General features: G+C 39.5%; 1 protein-coding gene across 2 annotated transcripts in view; it reads right to left on the bottom strand.

The window, feature by feature from the left end:
- Window positions 1-1,012: 1,012 nt before the first annotated feature.
- Window positions 1,013-25,666, bottom strand: part of GALNT7 (polypeptide N-acetylgalactosaminyltransferase 7) — a 139,984-nt gene continuing 115,330 nt past the window's right edge. Inside the window, exons 6-12 of one of the 2 annotated variants that reach the window (XM_004766105.3) lie at window positions 23,464-23,646; window positions 20,092-20,209; window positions 18,245-18,367; window positions 12,339-12,557; window positions 7,784-7,882; window positions 6,922-7,050; window positions 1,013-3,461 (exon numbers count right to left, since the gene is read on the bottom strand). In XM_004766105.3, the coding sequence (XP_004766162.1) occupies window positions 3,324-3,461; window positions 6,922-7,050; window positions 7,784-7,882; window positions 12,339-12,557; window positions 18,245-18,367; window positions 20,092-20,209; window positions 23,464-23,646 (1,009 nt within the window). In that variant the 3' untranslated portion in view covers window positions 1,013-3,323. Of the gene's footprint in view, window positions 3,462-6,921; window positions 7,051-7,783; window positions 7,883-12,338; window positions 12,558-18,244; window positions 18,368-20,091; window positions 20,210-23,136; window positions 23,320-23,463; window positions 23,647-25,666 lie in introns of both variants that reach the window. The other variant, XM_004766104.3, reaches the window with a different exon arrangement.

Genomic DNA, 25,666 nt, shown 5'->3' with positions numbered 1-25,666 from the left:
AAATAAGGAGTCCTCCCCATCCCACCTCTGCTCAGACTCAATTATGGACATTTCAAAATCTTAAATATGAGAATTGCTATACAATTATTGGATTTAGCTTAGAATCCGTCCTTCCTTTAATCTCAATTCCAGGGAATAGTGGTCCACAAAAACCATTCTCTGTCCATTTTCCTGCAACTCACTGATTCTAATGAATGATATGCATTTTCATAGTGCTTGGTACTTTTTAAAATCTGCTTTCACATGGATTAATTTTCATGTCCCCAAATGACTGGCCTACTGGGGCTCTGGCTCAGATCAAGTACTTACCATGTTTTCCACTGAATTATAAGTGGATTAAAAAAAAAAAAGATAGATTCTATCCAGAAATGAAGTATATTCCAAGATCCCTGTGAGACTGTATCTTAAGAAATAAGTGAGCCCCCGTTTACTCCAGTCTGGTCCTAGATGACTTCTTCAAATTTCTTTGATACAGTAGCTGAGAATTAGCGGATGTGACAATAGCCAAGTCAACTGAAAGTTTCCCAAATCAACACTGCCACGTATTGGAGTGTTAGTAGCCGTATCTTTTGAGATGTCGCACATTGTGCCACAAGGTCCTATGTCCTGTTTCTCTTTTTTTTGGTAGGCTTCCTTTCTCTCTACTCATTTGACCTGTCAGGTTGTAAAGAGTTTTGACTTAAAGAAATTTTTGCTTTCAATAGGCAATTCTATAGTAGAATACACTGCCAAGAAAGATAGATGTTGCTGGGGTAGTTTTTTATACTTGGATAAGTTACTTCAAAAAAAATTGCTATATATAAGGAACTAGAGACCAAAATAAAACTTTATGTTTCCTTCCTACAGATACACTCCAAGTATTCCAAGCATATTCATAACCAATATTCAAGCACATACTCAACATATAACTATAGTATATGATATTTTAGCTATTATGTTAGTGTATCTTATAGACGAAATTCAAGCATGCGTGTTTGGATTTAGAAATGATTACAAGTACTGAAAAAGCCCATGGATTAAAATATTTTATTTTTTTCTCACCTAAAAAACAAGCAACCCAGAATTAAGATATACATAAACTTCTCAAATTTATCCCTAATAAAATTTGAATATTTATACAATTTCTACAGAAACATACAGTGTATCAAAATCTGCATAAATCAAATTTATAAAATATGTAGAAATGCATAGTGATATTATCAACTTACAAAGCAAGGATATGGGAATTATTTCCAAAGCAGCCTACAGTAGAAAATAGTCATATGGCAGCAGCTTCTGATGTTTTTCATGTTTGGTAAGGTTTCTGATTTCAATATATAGAATCATTTTCATAGAGTATCAACGAATTGCACAAAATACCCATTTAAAATTTACATGCACAGTTTATGTGCCACCTTTCTTAGGCCTATGCATAGTTAACAAGGTTATAAGCTATTCAACAAGGAAAATGGAGCCTATCTGCAAAGACACAAGTAATTAATATACCAATTCTCTTAGTTTCCTTTTTATAGCTGATTTATTTTGTAGTTGTATAAGCATATATAAATGTATTCCTTTTAAACATCCCTAGAGATGAATGAAAGTTAAAATGGTTGATCACAGATCAGTAGCAAAATATAAATTGACAATTCAAAATTATAAATAAGACTCTGTTCAGGATGTTTAACTCTGACTCTCCAAATTTAAGAGCCAAGCTTGGAAGAAACAAATTTGTAGGCTTTTCTTCTAAACAAATGTAGATTTTTTTCTTTCCTTTTTTAAGCTTTAATTAAAAATAGTTCCCTCTGGCAGTAGTTTGTGAAATTCCTTTCATTGTAATGATATCATGATTACAGGATCAAAAATGCATCATTTACTTGCCATTCCCCACTTCATCAGTTTTTTCCTTTTTTCTTTTTTTTTTTTCCACTCAGTGTAGCATTTTAATCTTTTGGGTAACAAAAGACTCTTATTTAGAAATTAGAATTTAATTCACTATTTGCACTATTTGGTTTTCCTGTAGTAGGTACCATCTTAATAAATGTTAAATCCAAACACGTCTTCTTTTCACTGGAAAAATACTAATAGAAATATGCTTCCTAAAACAAAACAAAACAGAAACAATAGGGTACTAACACCTAACCTAACAGAAGTTCATATTTGTTAATGAACTGTATTTTTAAATAGCCTTTTTTTTTTTTTAATTTAAAACAATGTGCAGGGGATTTCATTTGGATGAAGACATACATGAAACATCCGTTCACTCTTGGCTTCCGGGTTCCACAGCTTAGGGTTGTAACACACATGGGTTTTGTAAGGCTTAGTCTAACAAGGGCTTGGAAATTCTTACCATGGTCAGAATGAGCCCTGGAGGTTTTGACAGTGGTATTTTGTTGTTTTTGTTACTCCCACACTTCAGGGTTTCAAAACTGAGAATTAATTTTCTGTAGTGATAGGTATTGGGGAAAAGTGAATACCAGATGTCAGTGGACAACTTTTCCCTAGTTGGTAGACCCCCTCTGTTATCTTCGGAGTCACTATCAGCGGAGAACGTTGGGCATGCCAGGGAGTGAGGGAGGTAATGTCACAGTCTTCAACCCTATGAAATAGCGTTGGATGTTCTATACTGTCTTTTCTTTTTCAAACCATACACCATTCCATTTCAGAGCAAATGGTAGCACATAAATTCATTTTTGAGTAGTGAAAGTATTTCTCATCCAGATGACAATTCCATCATTACCATCCTATAAATTTCATCAAAAGCTCTTGAAATATATACTGAGAAATGAAAGAGGCACTAAATGTGTTGAAATTCACCTTTCAATAAAGCAGCATGACTGTGAAGGAAGGCCACCTTGGCTAAGAACCTGTGGCAGTGCTTCATAAAGATGTAAAATTAAATAAAGACACAATAGGTTGATAATCACCAAGTTATATATGAAAGTCTGGTTACTCCAACCTTGTTTTCAAGTGTGTTTAAAAAAAAAAAAAATCAAACTGCCTTTCAGACCCCTGAGTGTAATCCCAAAGAAGACAATGATGCTTTTAGCTCTGTTCTAAATAAAACAGAGCTAAATGCACAAATTACCAACATCATCTTGAAACAAAACAAAAAAAGATGTAAACATCTACAAAGTTTAAGGTAAAAGCAGTTTTGTAAACAGTAACTGCAGATGATAATGTTATTGTAAAATCACAGTTTATCAACGTCCTTCAAACTGATCAGGAGGTTCTGGGTTTGGAGCTGTACAGAGTTAACAATAGTTGCAGCAGGTTTCAGGCGGTTTTCAGTCCTAGATAAGTTTATGTGTCAGTAGGTAGGTTATTGGTTTCTTTCATTCTTTCTAAACACTATGGATGTTGTTCATTTCCCACTTTTGAGTCATTTTACTGGAGTCACAGTCGGAGATGAACACTTGGTGGAGGACATCTGAACGATCTAAGCACTTTCCTGAAGGAATATGAGTAAATCTGTACAGGCTCTGGAAAACAAGAGGACAAGGGAACTTTAAATTTGTACTTCTTTTGGTATCATTGACATTCAAAGTCATTATCTGGCTTTCGCAAGAAGAGAAGAGAATTCCAGCAAACCGGACAGGCTTAAATCAACCATACCTCAGACTTTGGATTTTTTGCAATTGTCAGTCTTCTAAGTCCTTTTATTATTAAGTCACAACGTACAAATGCAATGGTATACAAACTTCAATTCACTGTTTTCCCCTCCCAACCTACTTCTTCAGTTCCCATCCTGGCTAATGGCAGTACCATCCTTCCAGGGCTCAAGACAGGCCTTTCATGCTCCACGTTCCTTCCTTCCCTTCAAACTGTCGCAATCACTGAGGACTGATGTTTGCAATTTCTCTGATCTGAATCCTTTCCCAGACCCACTGCATGTACCTGTTTAGCACTGTCCTCTGTTGTAAATTTCCTCAAGAGAGCTCAGGGCTTCTCATACTGTAGTTCTCGGACTATCTAAGATTGGGTCTGTAAGGCCAAAACTACCTTTGTAATAATACAAAGACCCTATTTGCCTTTTTCATTGCATGGACATTTATACTGATGGTGCAAAAGCAATGGAAGGTCAAAATGCTGGGGCCTTTGCATAAATCAAATAGTGATGTAATTGTGCTAGTCTCAGTATTCGTGGCTATATACCCACAGCTAAAAAAGAAAACACTGGTTTTACTCAAAGGTGTCTGTGATGAAACCATAAAACTTACTGGTTTTATTAGATCTTGACCCTTGAGTATACTTTTTTCTTAAAGATTTATTTATTTTAGAGACGGAGAGAGAGAGAGCAAGAAACAGTGTGCAAGTGCGGGGTTGGGGGTGGGAGGGCAGAGGGACTCTCCCAACTCCCTGCTGAATGTGGAGCCCTATGTGGGGCTTGGTCCGACAACCCATGAGAACATGACTTGAGCTGAAACCAAGACCAGACACTTAATCAACTGAGCCATCCAGGTGTCCCTAACCTTTTAAAAATATTCTGAGATGAGATGGATAGTATGGATAAAGCACTTCCAGATAGTGAAGTACAGTGGTTATCCAGAAGGAAAGCACGTGTACATTTGTTTGACCTGAGAGTCCAACTAGCTTCTTTTTTCAAGTAATGTCATTTTGACTTCAAAGGATAACTCTAGACAAACTATGATTATTCCAGCTTGGGACTGGGCATACTTTTTCTAGAAAATGAAGTAAGTCCGTCACTTAAAAAACCAGCAATGATAATCTGACAGTATTTTTTGCCACTGATAGATAGAATCTGACTTTTCAAGCAAAAACTAGAGTGATGGAAAACTTGTACCCACCACCATGAACCTGACAGCTTTACCATGAAATCAGTGCTTATATTTGTGGTTTTTGGACACTGTTTAATGAAATGTGTCAACATTTGGAAGACCTACTTCACTGAGTGAGCCAATATTTTCCAAACAACCAACGCATGATGTTACAAAAGCAGACATGAGTAAAAGATCCTTTCAGAGTATAAGACAGACCAATGGATTTTAATGTAACATAGGACCAAATGCTCACTGATATGGTTTCAGATTCTACACTGCAAATAACTTTTAAGAAACTACCATTTACTTAGCTGTGGTGTTGCATCAAAGAAGAATACAATTATCTGAAAAGGCTATTGAATTAATCCTCTCTTTTTTAACTGCATGTTTGAGGCTAGATTTTCCTCATATACTTCAACTAAAACAACATATCCCATCAAATTGAATGCAGAAGCAGTATGAGAATCCAGCTGTCTTCCATTAAACCATGCACTTAAAGGGATTTGAAAAATCATGAAACAATGCCATTCTTCTCACTTTTTTTTTTAAAAATAGTAATTTGTTATTAAAAATGTTATTTTTATTAACACGTGGAAGGGTTATCATTAACTTTTAACATGAATTAATATATCAATACAAATATAAAACAACACAAATACATGCTTACAAAACTTCTCAGGTTTAATTTGCAACTCAGAAAACATTTTTAGCTCTGACGTAGATAAACAAAATCTGTCGTTGTGGGGAGGTTCTCAGTAATTTTCAAGAGTGCAGAGAGAATCTAGAGACCGGAAGTTTGAGAACTGTAGACTGAACTGATCTGCTCATCAGTCCGTACTTCACAATATTCCTGGAGTTATTTTCCTGAAGTATCCACTGTTCCCTCTCACTGGGTTCCTCACTTGCAAAATGAAGTTTAATGTTCTTCCTCGTGGACTACAACTTAAGGACACCAAACTCAACAAGAGTCCTAGACTCTACTACACACTTTTACTCCATGTCTTTGCTCCTCCAGTTTTCTTATTTACCCTCTATAAAAAGCCTTTTTCTACCTCAAGATCTGGTACGATGATACTTCCTCTATGAAACTCATGATAAACAATTCCTCCTATTAATCGATCCTTTGTTAACCTATTGCATTTTACTTACTTGTATTTCTGCAGTTTTTTCTTTTCTGCCATTAGAGTATGATGTGCTTTGGCTTCTTTTTGAAGTTACCACATCATCGGGCCCCAAGGAATATTTAGTAATGTCTGATGCACAAATGCATATTCAATGCTGTGGCCTTTAAAATAGCTAAAATATGTATATTCCATTTTTTGTCCATTAAACTAATTCTGGATGGTAGTTTCTGGTCTGCCTTAGCTGCCTTTTAATGTTTTTAGTTACTAATACTGTTCTCACTGAACCTATCATTTATTGCTATTACTCATCTTTCTTTGTAGAAACAAAGGCTCTGTTCTTCAAGGTTTATATTAACCTTCTCCTAACTTGTTACAGGAAAAAAATAGGCAACTGACACATACCACTTGATAGTAATTATTCATGAATGATGATAACTGGGAATATTAAGCTGGGTCATAACGATGTCACTACATAGCAAGTAAGTGCTGGTATGACAGACATGGTATGATCATGACCACTAGATGCATAAATAAAGGGGAGGACTGCCAAGTTCTTTCAGTTTGGGGCAGCTTTCCCAACTTCGTGTTTCACAATAAATTGATTTAGTCAAGTCTAGACACAGAAAATTATACATAAATACATTAATATGTTGGGATCTTCAACTTGGCAAAGAACCTGGAAGAGTCACATCTGGGGGAAAAACAAACAAACAAACAAACACCCATTCCTGTGGCGTCAAGTGATTAACTAAACATGACTTTTAAAGTAGTATTTCTCCCATTGTTAATAATAAGTTGTGAAGACCCAGACTTCTAAGTGTTATTTGTTTGTCTATAGCTCCACCTGCTGGACAACATGAACTATAAATGCAATTTATGCATCTTGAAACTTGATATATATGTACGTATATAAACACACACATATATATTTTAAGATTTATATATCTTAATTCCAGATGGTAGGTATTATTAAAGTGAAATAGCAAATAATATTATTTTACAATAATGCACAACTGAAATGTTGAAATGCTTAATACCTTGAAGTATTGCCATTCCTTGAATTCATTTAGATTACAGTGTGTAATCATAACTTTGGATCCATCAGGCCCTTTTGTCAAACACTGGTCATACTGCATGAGCTGATTAGCTTCATTGATTCGAAAAAGCTATTAAAAAAAAAAAAAGAAAGTATCAAGGCACCTTCTCTGCTGATCTGCATTATTTAAAAAAAAGAAAAAAGAAACTTAACTCATAATCTCAATGACTTTATTTTTCTATAACTTTTCTGTATGTTCAGAGTTCTATGTCCAAAGATAGAAACTATATTCATTTTGATATTAGTGAAGACTCCTGCTAACACTTTAAGGATTGTGTTCTTTAGCCTTTTAGGCACAGAACAGATCATCAACACATATTTCTTATGCACCAACAGTGTGAGAAGATGAAAAAGTGGAAACAGAGCTGATGATATCTGACAATCTAAATTAGAACAAGAAAAACACCCACATAAGGAAGTAAGAAAATATATTAGTGAAATGTTATCTTACTGGCAGTAACATCCTAGCTAATTTATTAGGGGGAAATGAGGAATAATGAACACAATTTACAAATAAAATTACTACAGAGCTAGGCTTACATGGCTAGATACTCACATAGGAACATATTCTAATCTCTCATATCAGACATAAATTCTAGATTCGGATTGCTTGTGTGAAAACTCAACACCGTTCTCATCCCCTTCATCTAAGTAAATGCTTTAACGCTGTCAGTTTTTTCACAGAATGTTTTATTTTACCCAAACAAAATTATCAAATTAAAAAGTAAATGAAACCCCATGATCAGTAAGACTAGCTGCCGCAATGCAGCCGAATATGAAAACATGCAAGTATGGTTATTTACCTGATTCCCTCCCAACCTGTGGCAGGGCCCTAGTTCAACAAAGCCTCCGTTTGTCTTCCCCATGCTATCAATGCAGTAAACAGTCTCAAGGCCTCTGATCTATAAAAATGAACAAAGAACCAAAAAGCAGGCAACAGTTTAGTTTCAGTGAGCTCTAGCATCAGGTTAAGAGAGTTTCATGCTAAATACTGCAGTTCACAGTAGAAATCTGGGTGTGTAATGTTAGGTGATGACGGTCTTGTCTGTCTTGGAGTAGCTCAGGGAATACTAGTCACCTCTGAAATCATTTACAGTCTTGAAGCCCACACTGGAATGGGCTTATTACTCCAACTGAGGGCACTGGTCCATAGATTTTTATAAAATACCACAGAAGAAAAAAACAAGATACCATGAAATACAATTCCAGGTTCATGAGAATTCATGCGGATGAGAAGCAAACAGAGCACAGCTACCCAGTGCTAACAGACACTGGCCCTAAATGTCTAAACCAGAATTAAAGACAAAAGAGAACTCCTCCAAATGGCTGTGCGACCATTTTGGCAGATGTCTCTAAGAGGCTCGTGAGGCAAAAGTCATGGCAAATGGGCCAGGCAGTGAGATTTTTCTCTGAGCATGAATAATGTAGGAGAGAAGCAACCACAGGGTTTTATCTTTGGAATGCCCATTTTGTATAAAGCTCACCTTTTCCCTTCTCTGGAAATACTATATATTTGTATTGCAATTATGAATTTTACAGTATTTGGATAAAATGTTTATCCTTTCATTTGGTCAGCACATACTGATTGAGCACCTACAATGATTAATGCTTTAGAAGATACAATGAGAATCAAGTCACGTGCTGGGGCTCTTGTGTCCGTGACGTCCAGCAGGATGGAGGGACAGGCATGTGGAGAAAGGAGCCTCTTGCCCTGCTTGGAGGGACGCTGAAGACTGTCCTCAGGGAGACATGGGGCTCAAACTGGTAGGGGTTCCCCGCAATGTGCAAGGGAACACTGAGGAGTGAGGCTTAATGTATAGGAGCCAGAGCGGGGACAGAGCTTAAAGTGAGGATATATTCAGGGGTGGCTTAAAAAGGGAGAACAGAAAATTCCACCTATTCACTCATTCATGACTTTATTTATTCCTCAAATATTTGGTGAGTAAATACTGTGTCAGGCATGTTGTAAGGCTCTGTTATACCAGGGAACAAAATGGATAAAAGATCCTTGCCCCAGCAAGCTTACATTCTAGGGAGGGAAAGACAGAAAATAAGCAGAAAACATAACAAACATGTTTGAAGTGGTAAGTGCCATGGAGAAAAGAAAAAGAAGAGCAAGTTCAAGGTGGGGACTGAGAGGGTTAGGGGACAGCAGGGCAGATTCTCACTGAGAAGGTAACATCTGAGCAGTCTTGACCGGATACACAATTGACCCTTGAACAACGCAGGGATTAGGGGAGACAACCTCCCGCACAGTCAAAAATCTGTGTATATATAGCTTTGGGTTTCGCCAAAACTTCACTACTAACAGCCTACTGTTGACCGGAAGCCTTACCAGTAACAAACAGTCACTTAACACATACTCTGCATGTTATATGTATTATGTACTGTATTCTTACAATAAAGCCAGCAAGAGAAAAGAAAAATCATAAAGAAGAGGGGCGCCTGGGTGACTCAGTTGGTTAAGGGTCTGCCTTCGGCTCAGGTCATGATCCCAGAGTCCTGGGATGGAGCCCCGCATTAGGGACCCTGTTCAGCAGGGAGTCTGCTTCTCCTTCTCCCTCTGCTCCTCCCCCCAGGCCCCACTCCGGCCCAAGCTCTCTCTCTCAAATAAAATCTTAAGAAAGAAAGAAAGAAAGACAGAGAGAGAGAGAGAGAGAGAGAGAGAGAGAAAGAAAGAAAGAAAGAAAGAAAGAAAGAAAGAAAGAAAGAATGAAAATTGTAAGGAAGAAAAAATACATTCCTTATATTAAAAAAAAAAAAAAAAAAAATGCTTGTGTAAGTGGACCTGGGCAGTTCAAACCCGTGTTGTTCAAGGGTCAACTGTATAAACGTCAGGCCTGCGTGAAGAGGCAGGCTTTGTTTTCGGGCAGAGGGAACAGCAAAGGCGGGTGCATGCCTGCCCCCCACTGAACACCAGGAGGGACGGCGGCGGAGCTGACCCGGAATGGGGAGAGTAGCGGCAGGAGAGGCCAGAGAACAGTGGGGCCAGACTGCATATTGGCCTCGAGCCCACTAGGAGGGCCTCTGCCTTCACTCCACTGCAGGTTTCTAACGGAAGAGCTCCGTGACCGGACTCACATTTTCAAAAGAGCACTCGGCCTGCTGGCTGAGAACAGGCCACACGAAGGCAAAGTTAATCTCAGACATATAGTGGCTTAAAGCACAGTAAGAAAGGCTCAGACTTGGGAACTGGATGTGACGTATGAGAGAAGAGGATTCAAAGGAGAAGCCGAAGTTTTGTCCTGAGCAATCAGCAAAGACAGGCTGGGGAGGGGACACAAGGAGTTCAGTTTCGAATACATTGAGTTTGACGTGTCTGTTAGATAATCTGCTGGAGATTGCAAGCAGCATGTTGGAAGGACTTGTCTGGGCTCCAGGAGAGAGATTTGGGCTAGAGATATAAAGCCAGAGTCATCAGCGTGTCGATGGTTTCAGAGTCAGGAGACCCAACAAGATCACCAAGAGGATTCATTCCTTTTATGAAGAAGGCACTATATTAATCAGGTGTTCCTGGAGATTAAAAGAGAACCGAAATCTGGTCTGGACTTCCAGCGGCTCTCGGTCTAGCTGGGAGTCAAACCTAGTTTGCTATTATAGAACACGGGGTACGGGAGGGTGGGGGGAAAGGTATTACACCAAGAGGTGGACAGCTTTGGCTGTAAGTTTTGGCTTCTTTTATTTCCAAACTCTATGTGCTGGAATCCCTCAGGGCTGGATCCCAACTTCTTTTATCTATCTCTATATTCTCCCTACGTGAGTTCACTCTGTGTCATGAAACAATCTACCTGCTGATGGCCCCAAATGCACATCGCTCTTTTCTGGCCTTCAATTTCCTGGCTGCACCTGGCTGTCTAACGTCCAGGCGCTTCACCTGACCAGAACGCCAATAAAGAACCTGCCATTCCCAACCCTTCCCCTGCTTCCCCTCCACCAACCTCCCCATCTCAGCTGCCACCTCAGCGGCTACTCAGAGAAAAAACAGAACTAGTCATCTTGGCCCATATCCTTCACATCCCCATCCATCGGCGACCTGCCTCCAGATAAAATACGTATCTCACATTGGTCTGCTCACCTCCATTCCATTTTTGACTTCCTGGTCTCCGCTACCATCGCTTCTCACCGGAACTACCCTACCAGGCTTCCTAACTGGCATCCCTATTTCCACTCTAAACCTTCACAGCAGGGTGACTAAAAAGCAAAGCTTAAATCATTTTTGTTACCTCCTTAAAACCCTCCCATGGCTTCCTACCCCCACAGGATAAAGGCCTCCCTCCTCATTAATTTCCTCTCTTCTGAGTATCACAAAGGCAAAGCACTTCCTGACTCAGAGCCTCCAACCTCACCATTTTCTTCTTGGAACACTCTCTTCTGGCTCTCTGGTATATCACTGACATCTCACCTCTTCCAAGAAGGCTTCCATAATCTGTCCCTCTGTCCTCCTGAACATCACCTGTTTAGTTCCTTTGTAGGCCCCACCACCATCTGCCATTACCTTCCTCGTCTTCCCTTTTGTTGTCTCTTTCCCCCACTAACCCCAGGGGAGAGCCTTTCCCTGATGAAAAGGGACTGCCTGTCTTATTTCATGTATAGGAAAGTGACTGGGACATAGCAAATCCTTGACCAGTAGTTGCTGAACACGTAACTAAGCAACACTACCCAGGTTTAAAAGTTCATGGCACATTTAATACACCCATGAGGTAGCAGCATGAAGGCTCACGGGTGCACAAAATCAGAAATGAGGTTACAAAGGGAAGTCTGAAAAAAACAAATGACAACACCAATCAATGCCTTGGCCTGCTTTACTTGTTTTCAGTTATCATTCATTCGTTTGACAAGCACTGTTTGAGTGCCTATTGTATATGGGGATCTCTAATTAGTCCACTGGGACACATGGTGAACCAGGTCCTGAACACGGAGACTAGCTGAGAGATAGACAATTTTGAGTGTTACGAGAACCCATGGGAAGATCAAGAACTCAGTCTTTCTGATGGATTGAGGAAGAATAAGATAGGCTTTTTAGAACTGGTACTCTCTAAATTGAGAGCAACAGGATAAGTTAGAATTAGTCAGGAAAAGGACTTGGGAAGGAGAGCCAGGGAAGGGGCAGGAGGAGCTGCAGGGAGTGTATGGCATTCCAGGATGGAGAGCCGTAAGTCCAAGACCTGAGAGCAGGGGACATGGTGGTTGGGCCAAGGTTCAGGGTGTCAAGGGAGGTGTCATGGTCTGGTGGAAAGGTAGAGGAGAAACTTTACTCCAAGAATTCTTTCCTTTAACTCACATATTTCCACCTCCCTCTGCCTTCTCCTAAACTCAGTCTCCAAACATTTTGAGATCAGAATACCTGCCAGTACTTACTTCTCCCCATTCGACATTTTTGGGTGGCAAAGGGTAGTGTGAAGTTATGTCATAAGCTATTTCTTCCATGAACCATTTAAAACTTTTGCAGTTGTGATCTTCCCGAAATTTTTTCAGCTCAGATATATCTCCATATGGTAAGGCCTTTGATTCAGGACGACTAGCATAGAAGTAGTCTTTGTATTCATCCCACCAAACTTCAACAACTCTAACATAATTCTGTGAAAAAGAAGACAACATTAAGAAAAAGAAAAATATTGCAATGCCATAAACAGTCATCTTAGACACACGGAATATGACCAACATATAACAAACTCATTTTGATAGGACCTGATATTTAATTAAACAAATGCAAGTCAGTTAACGACCCGAATATATCAATTGCTAAAGATAAAATGTCATAAACGTTCAACTAAGAAGTGACGGACACAGAATCTGACATCACTGAGCTGTAAAAATCATATATTCTAAGATCGTATGTTCTGTCCACCTTCTAGAGGAAGAAGGTGAAGTTCAGGGAGGGTTTAGGAGAGGGCTTCTGGACACAGATGCTCCTTCACCCAGAATGATCTCTTTCTATTAGAACCACACTACTAGCATGTGTAGGGAAAAGGCTCATTTCAGAAACCATCACAAAAAACAATAGCTGTGTTGAATAAAACACTTTTTTTTTTTTTGCAAGTGGCTTTTTTGGGTCATGGTACAACTATAATAGAACCATTTTGCTACCACCCAGAATTAACCGGCTAGTTTCCCCAACTGATGCACTCTGAGGAACAGCATTTAAGGAACAATAAAATAAGCTGATGTTGTGAAAACTGACAAAGACCTATCTTGTAAGGTGGAATGAATGCATGTGGGCGTGAATATTATGACAGATGGAATACATACTCAATCTAGTCCCTTGGTCTCCAACATCGTTCATCAGCAAATTTTCTCTATAAAGGGCCAGAGCCTAAGGATCTTTGGCAACAGTGGGCCACACAGTCTCTGCAGCAACTACTGAGCTCTGCTGTTGTAATGAGAAGGTAGTTTACACAACATGCAGACAGATGCATGTGCTGGTGCTTCCCTATTACCTTATTTACTAAAAAGGGCTGGATCTGGTCTAAAGGCCATTGTTGCTGAGCCCTGTTTTACATCAGGAGTAGAAAATAGCTTGTGCATTGGAAACTAATGGCATATTTGATGTTGGTTAATTGAATTTAAATTAAAAAAAAAAAAAAAGGAAAACACCTTGTGTTCAGGTTAAGATTGTCCTAGGCTATGACTACCACAGGGTGAACGTAGATGTGCTGTTGCCAAAAGCCCCTGGATTCCAAGAACGTTGTATGTGGTAATGTTGTAACGTATCACATAATGTTACTGCTAAATTGTCTTAACTTTTGCAAAGTCACCCAAAATTGGATACAGCTCATGTCTTCTAGATACGAATGCACAGAAAGAATTCAGGGCACACAAATATGGTTACAGTGATGCAAAGAAGGGGCATTTCATTGTTTGGGAAGGAGAAGGCTAGAGGGGCAGCTTGAAGGAACAAGGGACAGCTCAGCCTCGAAGGAGGGGTTCATTATGTGGGAATGGTATTCAGGGCAAAGAGAAACCCAAAAGAAGTGTGACTTATCATGGTGCCTTTGGAATCCTGCAAGTAGTTTTTCACACCATAGCTTGTTGTGCTTTGTGAAAATTAAAAAGCATTTAGGGTCTGGTGTACAGTGAGCACTTAAAAAGTGTTAGCTATTATTATTATTATTCTTTTTTAAGGATTTGAATTTTATCCTTTAGCTGAGAGCCATCGAAAGGCTTTAAGCAGGTATAGACATCGAATTTAATGTTGAGGGGAGTGACACTGGTGGTGAGTGGGAGATGGACCGAAGGGGGTTGCAGCTGATGGCAGAGAACCAAGTAGGAGGCTATTTAATATGCATGGGATTCGAGGACCTGCGCAAAGCATAGAAAGGAAGGATTTCATAGATATGTAAGAGGCAGAATCTTCAGGGCTCAGGAAGGTGGAGGGAAGGGAGGAAGACTACACTAACATCCCCCCGCCAAGTTTCATTCACGGGCAGAGGATGCAGGAAAAGGACTACTTTTGCAAAAAAGTTAAAATGTTCAGCTTTGACTATATGGAGTCTGAAATGCCTGAGGGTCATCTAAGAAGATAATTCTAGGAGACAACTGCCTATCAAAGTCAGCAGCTCAGAGACGACAGACAAGCTGGATAAACAGATGGAAGCCATTGGCACACGGTGGCTGAAACGGATGATGGAGGGAAAACGGGCCTGGCACATTCTAGGCACTCACGGAATGTAAAAGGAATATTACATTTATCAGGTCGTTTTCCCAATATGTACAGTTAATTTTTAGAGTGGATAAAGATTTCCTTCTCATCGTTTTTCCTTTTACTTGTAGCACAGGCCTTCATGAATCAATGTGACTTTCCATTAATTCTTTGTGGTTATGGGCCCAGCTCCAAGGGCAGGCTCTTTTTCTGCAATGCCAGTGAGCCCTGGTGTTGATTTGGTGCTCTTTGTCTTATTGGGGATATTTTAGTCTCATCTCCTCTGGTAGCTGGGGCTCCATTTGGCCATTTCTATGATAAACTGGCTAGTTAGAAAGCTGTGTTCATTCCTTTCTATCTCTGCTTTTATTATCTACTTAAGGAACAGTTCCCAGTTGCATCTACAGCCAATAATAAACTTCCTTCTGCTTTTGACTTGTTTGAGGGCTCCAGAAAATGAATGGAATCAGACTCCTATGCACTTAGAATTTATGAAAGCAGCCCAACTAGAGAAACTTCAAAGTTGCTCGGTCAAGAATAGAGGACTTCATCTTCCTAGCAGTGGGATATTTGGCCTCTGTGTGAAGCTTTTCTGCTTTATTCCTGGTTTGAGAGACAAAAGACATTAATCTTTTGCAAGCATTGTTCAAAAATCTGATTTTATTTACTGCACAAACTCTTAATAGGATTAATTATTTTAGAACAAACAAATGTAATATTTTATTTGTGTGAAAATAGTAGAAGCTGACATTTTCCTTTCAACTATTTTCTGACAGAGAGGCAGGTTTTTTTGTTTTTTTGTTTTTAATTTTTCTGAGATGTCTTCTCATGGAGAACGTTCAATATAAAAATCTTAATCAGAATAGGATACAAAGAATAATCTTAAAAAATAATACGATCCCTGATAAACACAGATGCAAAAAATCTTCAACAGAATATCAGTAAGGTGAATCCAACAATACACTGGAAGGATTATACACCATGATCAACTGGGATTATTTCAGGGATGCAAGGATGGTTCAATGTTCACAAATCAGTCAACGTGATACACCACTTTAATAAAAAGAATAACAAAAATCAGGTAACTTTCTCGATGCAGAAAGAGCATTTGATAAAAGTCAAGATCCATTTATGACAAAAATTCTCTACAAAGTGAATACAGAGGGAACCTACTTCAACATAATGGAGGCTATGTATGACAAGCCCATGAGCTAACATCACACTCAATGATGAAAAGCCAAAAGATATCCATCTAAGATCTGGGACAAGGATGCCCACTCTTGCCACTTTTATTCAACTTAGTGTTGGAAGTCCTAGCCATGGCAATCAGACAAGAAGATAAATAAAAAGCATTCAAATTGGGAAAGAAGAAGTTAAATGGTCATTTTTTGCAGATGACATGACACTTTACATGGAAAACCCTAAAGACTCTACCAAAAAAGCTATTAGAACAAATAGATGAATTCAGTAAAGTTATAGGATACAAAATTAATATACATAAGTCTGTTGTATTTCTATATACTAATAATAAGCTATCAGAAAAAGAAATTAAGAAAATAATCCATTTATAATTGCATCAAAAACATTGAGAAATAAATTTAACTAAGGAGGCAAAAGACCCATACTCCAAAAACTATAAGACACTGATGAAAGAAATTGAAGATAACACATAAAAAAATGGAAAGATATACCACATTCATGGACTGGAAAAAAATCAATATTATTAAAATGTCCATACTATCCAAAACAATTTAAAGACTCAGTACAATATCTATCAAAATACCTATAGTATTTTTCATAGAATGAGAACAAATAATCCAAAAATTTGTGTGGAACCACAAAACCCTGAATAGCCAAAGCAATCTTGAGAAGGAAGAATAAACCTGGAAGTATCATGCTCCCTGATTTGAAATTATATCACGAAGTTATAGTAATCAAAACAGTATGTATACCTCAATGGATACATACCTCAGATAAAAAAAAACAGATTAAAAACAGATACATACCTCAATGGAACAGAATAGACAGTCCAGAAATAAACCCAAGCTCATGTGGTTAATTAATCTTTGACAAATGAAGCCAAGGGGAAAAGGCAGTTTCCTCAATAAATGTTGGGAAAACTGGACAGCCCCTTGCAAAAGAATCAAACTAGACCACTTTCTTATTAACCATTATACAAAATAAACTCAAAATGGACTAAAGACTTGACTTAAATATAAGACCTGAAACCATAACACTCCTAAGAAAACATGGGAAGCAAGCTCTTGAACAACATTTTTTTGGATCTATCTCCTCAGGCAAGTACAACAAAAGAAAAATAAACACATGGGTCTACATCAAACTAAAAAGCTTTTGTATAGTGAAAGAAACCATCAACAAAATGAAAAGGCATCCTTCTGAATGGGAGGATACTTGCAAATGATCCAACCAGACAGGAATTAATATCCAAAATGATAAAGAACCCATATGACTCAATATAAAAATGCAAAAAAAAAAAAAAAACAATCAAATAATGGGCAGATGACCTGAATGGACATCTCTCCAAAGAAGACAGACACGTAGCCAACAGATACATGAAAAGCTACTTAATCTCACTAATCATCAGTGAAACACAAATCAAAACCACAAGGAGATATCACCTCATACCTGTCAGAATGGCTATTGTCAAAACAACAAGAAATAAGTGTTGGTGAAGATAAGAGGAAAAGGGAACCTTTGTATGCTGCTTTTGAAAATTGGTGCAGCCACTATGGAAAACAGTATGGTGATTCCTCAAAAAATTAAAAACAGAACTAGCCTACAACCTAGGAATTCTACTTCTGAGTATTTACACAAAGAGCACAAAAACACTAATTCAAAAAGATATATGTGTCCCTATGTTCACTGCAGCATTAGTTATAATACAATTTACAATCATAACAGCCAAGCTATGGAAGCAACTTAAGTGTCCACTGATAATACTGATAGATAAAGAAGATGTGGGATATATAAATATATACACACTCACACACACACACACACACACACACACACAGTGCAATTTTACTCAGTCACAAAAAAGATGAAATCTTGCCATTTGTTAGAACATGGATGGACCCAGATGGACAACATGGCTGGTATTAAGGTAAGTGAAATAAGTAAGGCAGAGAAAGATGAATACCGTATGATTTCACTTCTACGTGGAATCTAAAAGACAAAACAAACAAACAAGCAAACAAAGCAAAGCGAGCAGATGGGCGACACAGGGGAAGGGGAGGCAATGCCCAGCACAGGGACCAGAGTTAATAACACTGTAACCGTTTCAACGGTGACGGATGGTAGCGAGATTTATTGCGATCACTTCCCAATGTATATATGTGTTGAATACCTGTGTACACCTGTAATCTAACACCTATAATACTGCATGTCAGCTCTACTTCAAATAAAAACAAAACAAAACAAAAATGATAAGGTGTTTCATGAGTAAGTCCAGCTTAAGCTAGAAGGGAGAACCAGCATTGACCGCTTCGATGATTTATTGCCCTCAGTGAGCTGCCGTTGAAATGACTTCAATATGTGGGCTATCAATGGAGCAGCGTGTGGTACAGAGGTCCCCAGGCTACTCTCCTGGTATCCAAAGACTCACCTTCAGAGTTGGGGAAGAGCCGACATAAAGGGGTGGAGGATTCCCTTGCCAGCCCTCAAGTCGGTAGATGTGTCCAACGCGAGAGCAGGGGACAAACAGCAATTTGCCGCCACACTGCCATATCTATCGGGGGAAAAAACATGTGGAAGTTGCTTCAAATATCAAAATAAATTATACTTGAAAATTTGTCTTATAAATGTAAATGTAAAATCTAAATTAGATACAGTGTCCATGGGGAATTCATAGATGAAACGAATCCTAAAATAGCGTTTTCAAACTCCTAGGATACCAAGCAAGGCAGTATGGAATGCAGTAATATTCCACTCCTCAGGGCCCCTTGTGTACTTGTAGCTTTAAACAACCTTCACCCATGTAACCTTGCAAAGGCACACAGATTCTTCATTCCTGATATCACTCGCCGTTTCCAAGGCTAATGGATTTCCCACCTGGGTGATTATTATAGTAACCTCCAAACTGGCTTCTTCACTTCCTGCTTCTCTCAACTCTATGCTATCCTTATTTATAGTAAGATTATTCCAGCTGAAGGGCAGCTCTGGGTCATGTTATTCCCTTGCTTAATAGCTCCAATAGGTTGCCCCTGACTTATTAAATTCAGTAAAAATCTCTTGGCTCAGCATCGGAGTGCCTCCTCTATACAAGCCCAACATACGTGTCCACTTCCCCTTCTTGGATGTCTTTCTTACTCAGGCCATCAGGTTCTGCTAAACTGTGCTCTCGCTGTTTGCTGAACATATTCTTCTTGTTCCCACCTTTGTACCTGCTAACCCAGTCTACCTGCCCTGGGGTCTCCTTCTCCCCCTTTATCTCGGCCTATCGATATGATGCCCACCTTCCTAGTCGGCCTCAAATCCTCCCTCCAGGATGATGCTGTTTGTTAATCACACCAACTGAATGCCATCTACCTTCTTATTGTGTAATGAATTTAATTCTAATCTCTCCTTAGGAACTCTAACTTCCTTGGGAGCAGGGAGTTATTCTTCTTTCGTCTCTGGACTTTTAAGACAAGAGCTAAGTATCTGTTTAACTCCAACTGTGATATAGTTCTCTTTCTTATTGACAGTGGGAGGGCGAGTGGGAGCATGGACGTATTATTGTCCAAGGACTGCCTCAGCAACAGGGTGGGTGCTGCAGGAAGGCAGCTCCAGGGTCAGTCTGAGGACGCACAGTCATGGCTGGGGTCTGCTTCTGTCCTGAATCACCATGTCCTACAGTGATAAAGGGCAACAACAGTATCAGTGGATGGTCAAATGTGGCCCCCACACATGCAGATTCCCTAAAGGGCTTTTATAACAAAAGGCTTCAAGGCACAGAAAGCCTGGAGGGTAAGGTGGGGAGTGGGGCAAGGAGGTACTTTCATTTTTTTAAAAAGATTTATTTATCTATTTCAGAGAAAGAGAGGGAGAGAGAGTGAGTATGTGTGTGCAAGCAGGAGGAGGGACAGAGCGAGAGGGAAAGAGAGAATCCTCAAGCAGATTCCCCACTGAGTGCATATCCTGACACGGGGTTTGATCCCAGAACCCCGAGATGGTGACCCGAGCTGAAACCAAGAGTCGGACACTTGACTAAGCCACCCAGGTGCCCTGGAACTTTCATTTTTGAAGTTTGCTGGCTTCAGTGTTGCGACGAGCCATATAAACATAGAAGAAGTTGGGAGTTGGCATTTTGCCCCATTTTTTCCCCAACGGCATGAATTCTTGTTAGTTGTTCTTTATAATTTAGAGAAATGCATTAAACAGTCCCCCCCCCCAAAAGAAACAAGCCTTATCTGAAAGTCACAAAAGTCGGTAACGACTTAGAAAACTGCGTTTGTTTAAATGAAATGTTACCTTGTATGAGATCTCAAAGTTTTCACCACCCCAGATCTGGAGACCTGGATCATACAGACCCAGTTCAAAGAAGAACTCTCGTTCAATGGCAAATAATCCGCCAGCCATGGCAGGGGACCTAAGGGAAGAAACACTGCAGTAACTATTAAAGATAAACCCCCAGTACCCCTTCACCAACAGACAACAGCCTGTTTGGAACACAATCTAAGTAATGCACAGAAGAGACAACACTGATGGCCAAACATTAAGAAATTACAAAGCCTTCACAAAACAATCTGTTTATAATTCTTTACTGAATTTACTGATTTCTATCTGAAATCCAATTTGCAGTTCATTATGAAGTAGCGCATTGCACCATTCTGCCAGGAGAGGGCGCCTTAGTTCCCTTGTTGGTTTGAAAATTTAAGCCTTGAGAGTTAGTTAAGATAGAATTTTCTCTTTCACTCCTAAAAATACTGAGCCATACAGCCATGGTCTGCCAACTGCTCCTACAATGATTTATGAGTCATTCTAGGATGAGTGAAACCATAGACCATGGAAGTAGTCTGTCATTTTTTAATTTTATAGCTCAGGGGCATGCCAAATAAGGGTGTAAATCATGGCTGAACAGTCACAGTTCATTCAGAGTTTGCAAATGTAGCACGGAAACGACACAGGAGAATTAGACATTAGCTATTTACTGTGTCGGGAGGTAGAAATGCAAAGGGGCGATCTGCGGGCTTCCTGAATGGAATCTTGAATTGGGTCCTTTCTGGGGACAAGCCACTCACATCTCTAGAGGAAGAAATTTTCATCCTGCGCCTCCACAATTAATGATCAATGCGTCTTGATTCCTAAGTAGATTCCTCCATCTCAGAACCTTTTTCATCACTACACCTAACATTCAATTTGTCACTAATTCCTACTGATTTCACCTTGAAAAGGTATCTGGATCTTGTCCCTGCTGCTTCCATCCCAAACCAAGCTCCCGTCACGTGCACTGCTATGGTGACACCCCTGACTGTCTCTTCTTCTGTTCTGCCCTCATCCACATCGAATCTCACAGCAGGCACCGCAGACTCAGTGTGGGCCCAGGGATGCCAGCCTCTCTCCCTGCTCTCCATGAGCAGCAGGCTTTCTCCTGAGTTCTTCACTGCTCTGCTCACACCTCCAACATGACAAATGCTCCCCTCTCTCAGGGTTTCACCTCGACTATTCGCTCTCCTGAAAAGTTCTTCCTCCCTGTCCACCGGACCAACTCCTGGCCTTCCGGGCTCCTCCCAACTGGATGAGGTTCTCTCCCCGCTAAGCTCCATGTACACTGTGGCTTGCCTTCGTGCCGCTTTTGGCGGTTGCTATTCCAGAGTTATTCGTGTACTGATCGGTTTCATTTCTGTCTCACCCCTTATATTTTAAGAGCCACAAGAGAACATTTCTTTGAAAAATTTATCCCCAGGAAACAATGCCTCGCACATAATAAGCATTCATTAAATATTTGTTGAGAGGATAAATAATAAATCAAGTAATACCTTCAATATTAAAGGAAATCACATCAAGCGAAGCGATTCTCTTAAGGTATGCTGCCTGACTTGGTAAGCAGAGCTATTACATTCTTGGTTATTTTCATGGCACATTTATTTAACTCATTTAAAATTACTCCATTGTAACCATGCCTTTTTGATCTTTAAATGTATTCATGTATACAGGGTGTGGGTGGCTCAGTTGGTTAAGCGACTGCCTTCAGCTCAGGTCATGAACCTGGAGTCCTAGGATTGAGTCCCGCATTGGGCTCCCAGCTCCACAGGGAGTCTGCTTCTCCGTCTGACCTCTCGCTCATGCTCTCTCTCACTGTCTCTCTCTCTCAAATAAATAAATAAAAATAAAATATTTAAATGTATTCCTGTTTATCTCAGTGTGTATTTTAAGATTCATCTTAACATGAAAACTGGTGAGTTATTTAAAGGGATACCCCCATGAATTTTTCTAGCCTGCTTCAAAAAATTCCTTTACTAGCCACGCCCATGGAATTGGCAGAAATATAAATATAATCATTACCCTTTATTTTGTACACCAAGAAGTTCTTGTCGACTGTTTCAAAAAAAGAACTTCAAAGGGAAATTTGGAAATTGTCAAAGCTTAAAATTCTATAATTTCCTTATGTTTGCCATCTCAGTATTTGAATATCATGACCCACCCAGATCCCGCCAGCATTTGCGTGACATTGGAAGCAACTTCCCAAAACAGGGTTCTAACATTATCAGTAGTATAACAAGGAGAGAGAGACCAAAAGCAGAACCATAAGATCTGAAAAAATTAGACACATTTAGAAGCTATACTAACATAAGACAAAAAAGTTTCATTTGGAGTCACTCTTGAAAGGCAGTGAATGTTTCAGCTAAACAACCAAAAGAATAGGGTAGGATAAACTGTTCTATTTGTCCCATAAGAAGGGACAAAAGCTGACTTTGGAATAAAGTTTCCTTTTAATCAAATGTTCTTCTGAGAAGGAAGTAATAAAGGGTTCTATGTAATATTTTCCAAAGTCATGTATTTCTACACACCAAACCTAACCCGGTACAAAAGTATTATTTATGAGTTAGCATACAAAACAAAAAGAAGAAAAAGACAAGAATTCTCTTCTATTTGCCTTTCATCGTTAACACTACGGCCAAGGGATCAAAGTGGACATGAAACTTGGACTGGAAATGATTTATGCCTTTTTAATTTACAGAATGAAACTATGGCCAAAAGAATACAATTTGATGTCTACTCTACTAGGACGGAAGGGCAAAGCTTTTTTCTACTTCTATTTGAAACCAATGCCATATAACCCCATCCCTAGATTCCCCCCCCGCCCCAACAAATGAAGCTTGCATTTAGGGAAAAAAACAATTACAAAGAAGCAAATGTGAATTCAAACCTCGGAAATAATGCAAGGGAAAAAAACTCTTACAGAATCTGCGATAGCAACTACAGTTCTAATAACAAACTTTTTAGCTTGGCAAGAGGTTAATATGTTAGCAGCCACTGGAGAAAAGAAAAACATGGAAGTGATTTAGTGATTACCGATATGGTTCAGTTTTTGTCTTTCTCATTTTCTTCTCGCGAGGGGTCAGAGGCACCCGTTTCCAGAGCATACTCCAATCCCATGCTCCTCGGGCATACCCATCTTCGTCACCACCCCCTTGGGGTACAATTTCATATGTGTTGCCATTTATGACATCTATAATCGGCACAGTGCAAATGGTTCTGTATTGTGTTGATGATGGCAGCAAAGATGAAATGCAAGGGTATGTATGGTGGACCCACATATTTATACAAGCACATGGGGAAGGAAAAAAAAAAGTACTTAGATAGACATTCCACATAAGAACATAAAGTAGCAATCTTTACCGATAAGGTTCAGTTTTATGTTTTCTTTTGGCCTTTTCCTTGTGGCTTAGAGGGATACGTTTCCATAGTAAACTCCAGTCCCAGGCCCCTCTGGCAAAACCATCTTCATCCCCACCTTGCTGCGGTTCAATGGAATAATCATTCCCATCTATGTAATCTATTAGAGGCACAGTACATGTAGTTCTGAAACATTTACAGAAAATGAAAAAGCGTTTAAGAACCCAAAACTGACTAGTTTAGCATGCCTAACTATATTGTCTCTTTTTATTATTGATTTTTTTTTTTTTTGCATTGGAAGATTTTAATACCTGATGGAAAATTGAATGAATGTCTTTAAAAGTCAAGGAGCCCTTTTTTTGTGAAGGAAAGATGCAGCAGACTGTTCCCTTGGCTTACAGACAAATGTCAGGGACAAAGAGCCGTGTCTTTGAACTTGATAGCGCTTTCTCATTTTTACTTTGGTCGTATGAGCAATTTTCTCCTGGTAATTTTTGCATTATTTACAAGATTTTCCTGGCTGTTATTTTCCCTCCTTATTTCTCCATTAAATAAAAATGAATATGAATATAAATGTAAATGTGCGTGAATGTGCGTGTGACCATGTGTGAGTGTGTGTGTGTACAGAAATAATACCAGCTACATACTCAGCGGTTCTCCCAACTCTGTATTCCTTTGGAAAAACTTATTATGAAAATCTGTCTCTGTTCCTTGAGTGCATCAGGATCTTTTCCTGTTCCTTTAATTGCAATAAACAGCTGTCACAGCAAAAAAAAAAAAAAAAAAAAAAAAAAAAAAAAAAAAAAGTACAGTATTGTATTCCTGTTTTTTAAAAAGAGAAAAACAATCACTCAAAACCTGCTGAAGAACTTAAGTAGTGGCCTGAGAATGCAAAGCAAAAAATACCTCTTATTTGGGCTTCATAAAATGCTACTCCTATAAGACCAGTTATGATTAAGCCTGCAAAGATAATTTTGCACCCAGCTTGTTTTAATGGTCATCTTTGTCAGACAGGATTTTAAAATGCATTTCCTGAAACAGAGACTGCAGCTTTCATAACCATGTTAAGGTGCTTTTTAGAGGCTTAGAAACCAAAGAGAAGAGAAAAACCTCCAGGGCTTAGAATTCTGATGTGGGGGGACTAGATTCAAGCCAGCTGCTTTATTCTCTGCAGATGGTGGATTCCCAGGGGACAGTGGGGGTGGGGGTCACTGTGGGGTAGATGTGGGATTGCTGTGGACCCTGCAGAAAACCACTTCCTCACCGTGCCTGGAGACTGCCAGTTTTCACCTGGAGAGGGAAGGTGTGTTATCTTTCTTCACTTCTCATGATTCTCAGATTTCTAAATAAATAGTGTAAAGTGTCCTAGAGAGATCTCAGTTTGATAGTTTATTAGCTGCTTGAATCAGGGCAAATCAATTAATTTCTCTAGGCTTCAATATCCTCTTCAGTACCATGGAGCTAATAATATTTACCTTGCAGGGCTGCCGTGAGGATTAAAACAGCGTGTGAAAAATGTTTATGACTGGCCTTCACACCAAACCCTCTGATGCTTAAATCCCCCAAAGTTCACCCTTTGACTCATATTATTCACCACAGGGACATATCTCCCCCCCTGCCCGATTCTGAAATAGTCAGAATTCTGGACTAAAAGCAGGAAAGGCTTCTGGAACTGGGAGACTGATGCTGCCTTCCACTGTTCAGACATTTAGACATTTCAGACATGTAAATGGAACGGCGACTGACACATTCCATGGAGTAGCTGTCGATTTCTAAACTTTAGAGTTTCCATAGGAACCCGAAGCCTTGACATGTGTCACAGCTGGTCTGAAGTAATAATTCAAAAGGGCATAAAAAACCAATAAGTGTAATTTCAGAGCGTGCGCCTTCAGGCTTTAGAACCATTACCACAGGGTAGAGGGAGCCATTAATGTTACTCTTTGAGAAGGCTTCTTGGAGCTAGAGGATGTCTGTTCAATAACCTGACCACAAGACCATTCTTGAGTGAGACCCCCTTGGCTTTTCATCCCAAATGCCTGACTGCCTGCGTCTGAGTCACCCCCAAGGCTGGGCGGGCCCCCACCCCTGGACACAACGAGCTGAAGGAGCACTTATGCTCCTCCTCAATGCTTGAGGCGCTGAGGGAAACGAATCAGAAGAATGAGAAGATGATTTGTCCTTCTACGACAAGGTTTACTGTTCCCCC

This window comes from Mustela putorius, unplaced genomic scaffold (assembly GCF_011764305.1).
Source record: "Mustela putorius furo isolate JIRA1106 unplaced genomic scaffold, ASM1176430v1.1 tig00000682_pilon_pilon_pilon, whole genome shotgun sequence".
Taxonomy (NCBI): domain Eukaryota; kingdom Metazoa; phylum Chordata; class Mammalia; order Carnivora; family Mustelidae; genus Mustela; species Mustela putorius.
This window is presented reverse-complemented; position numbering and strand designations above follow the sequence as displayed.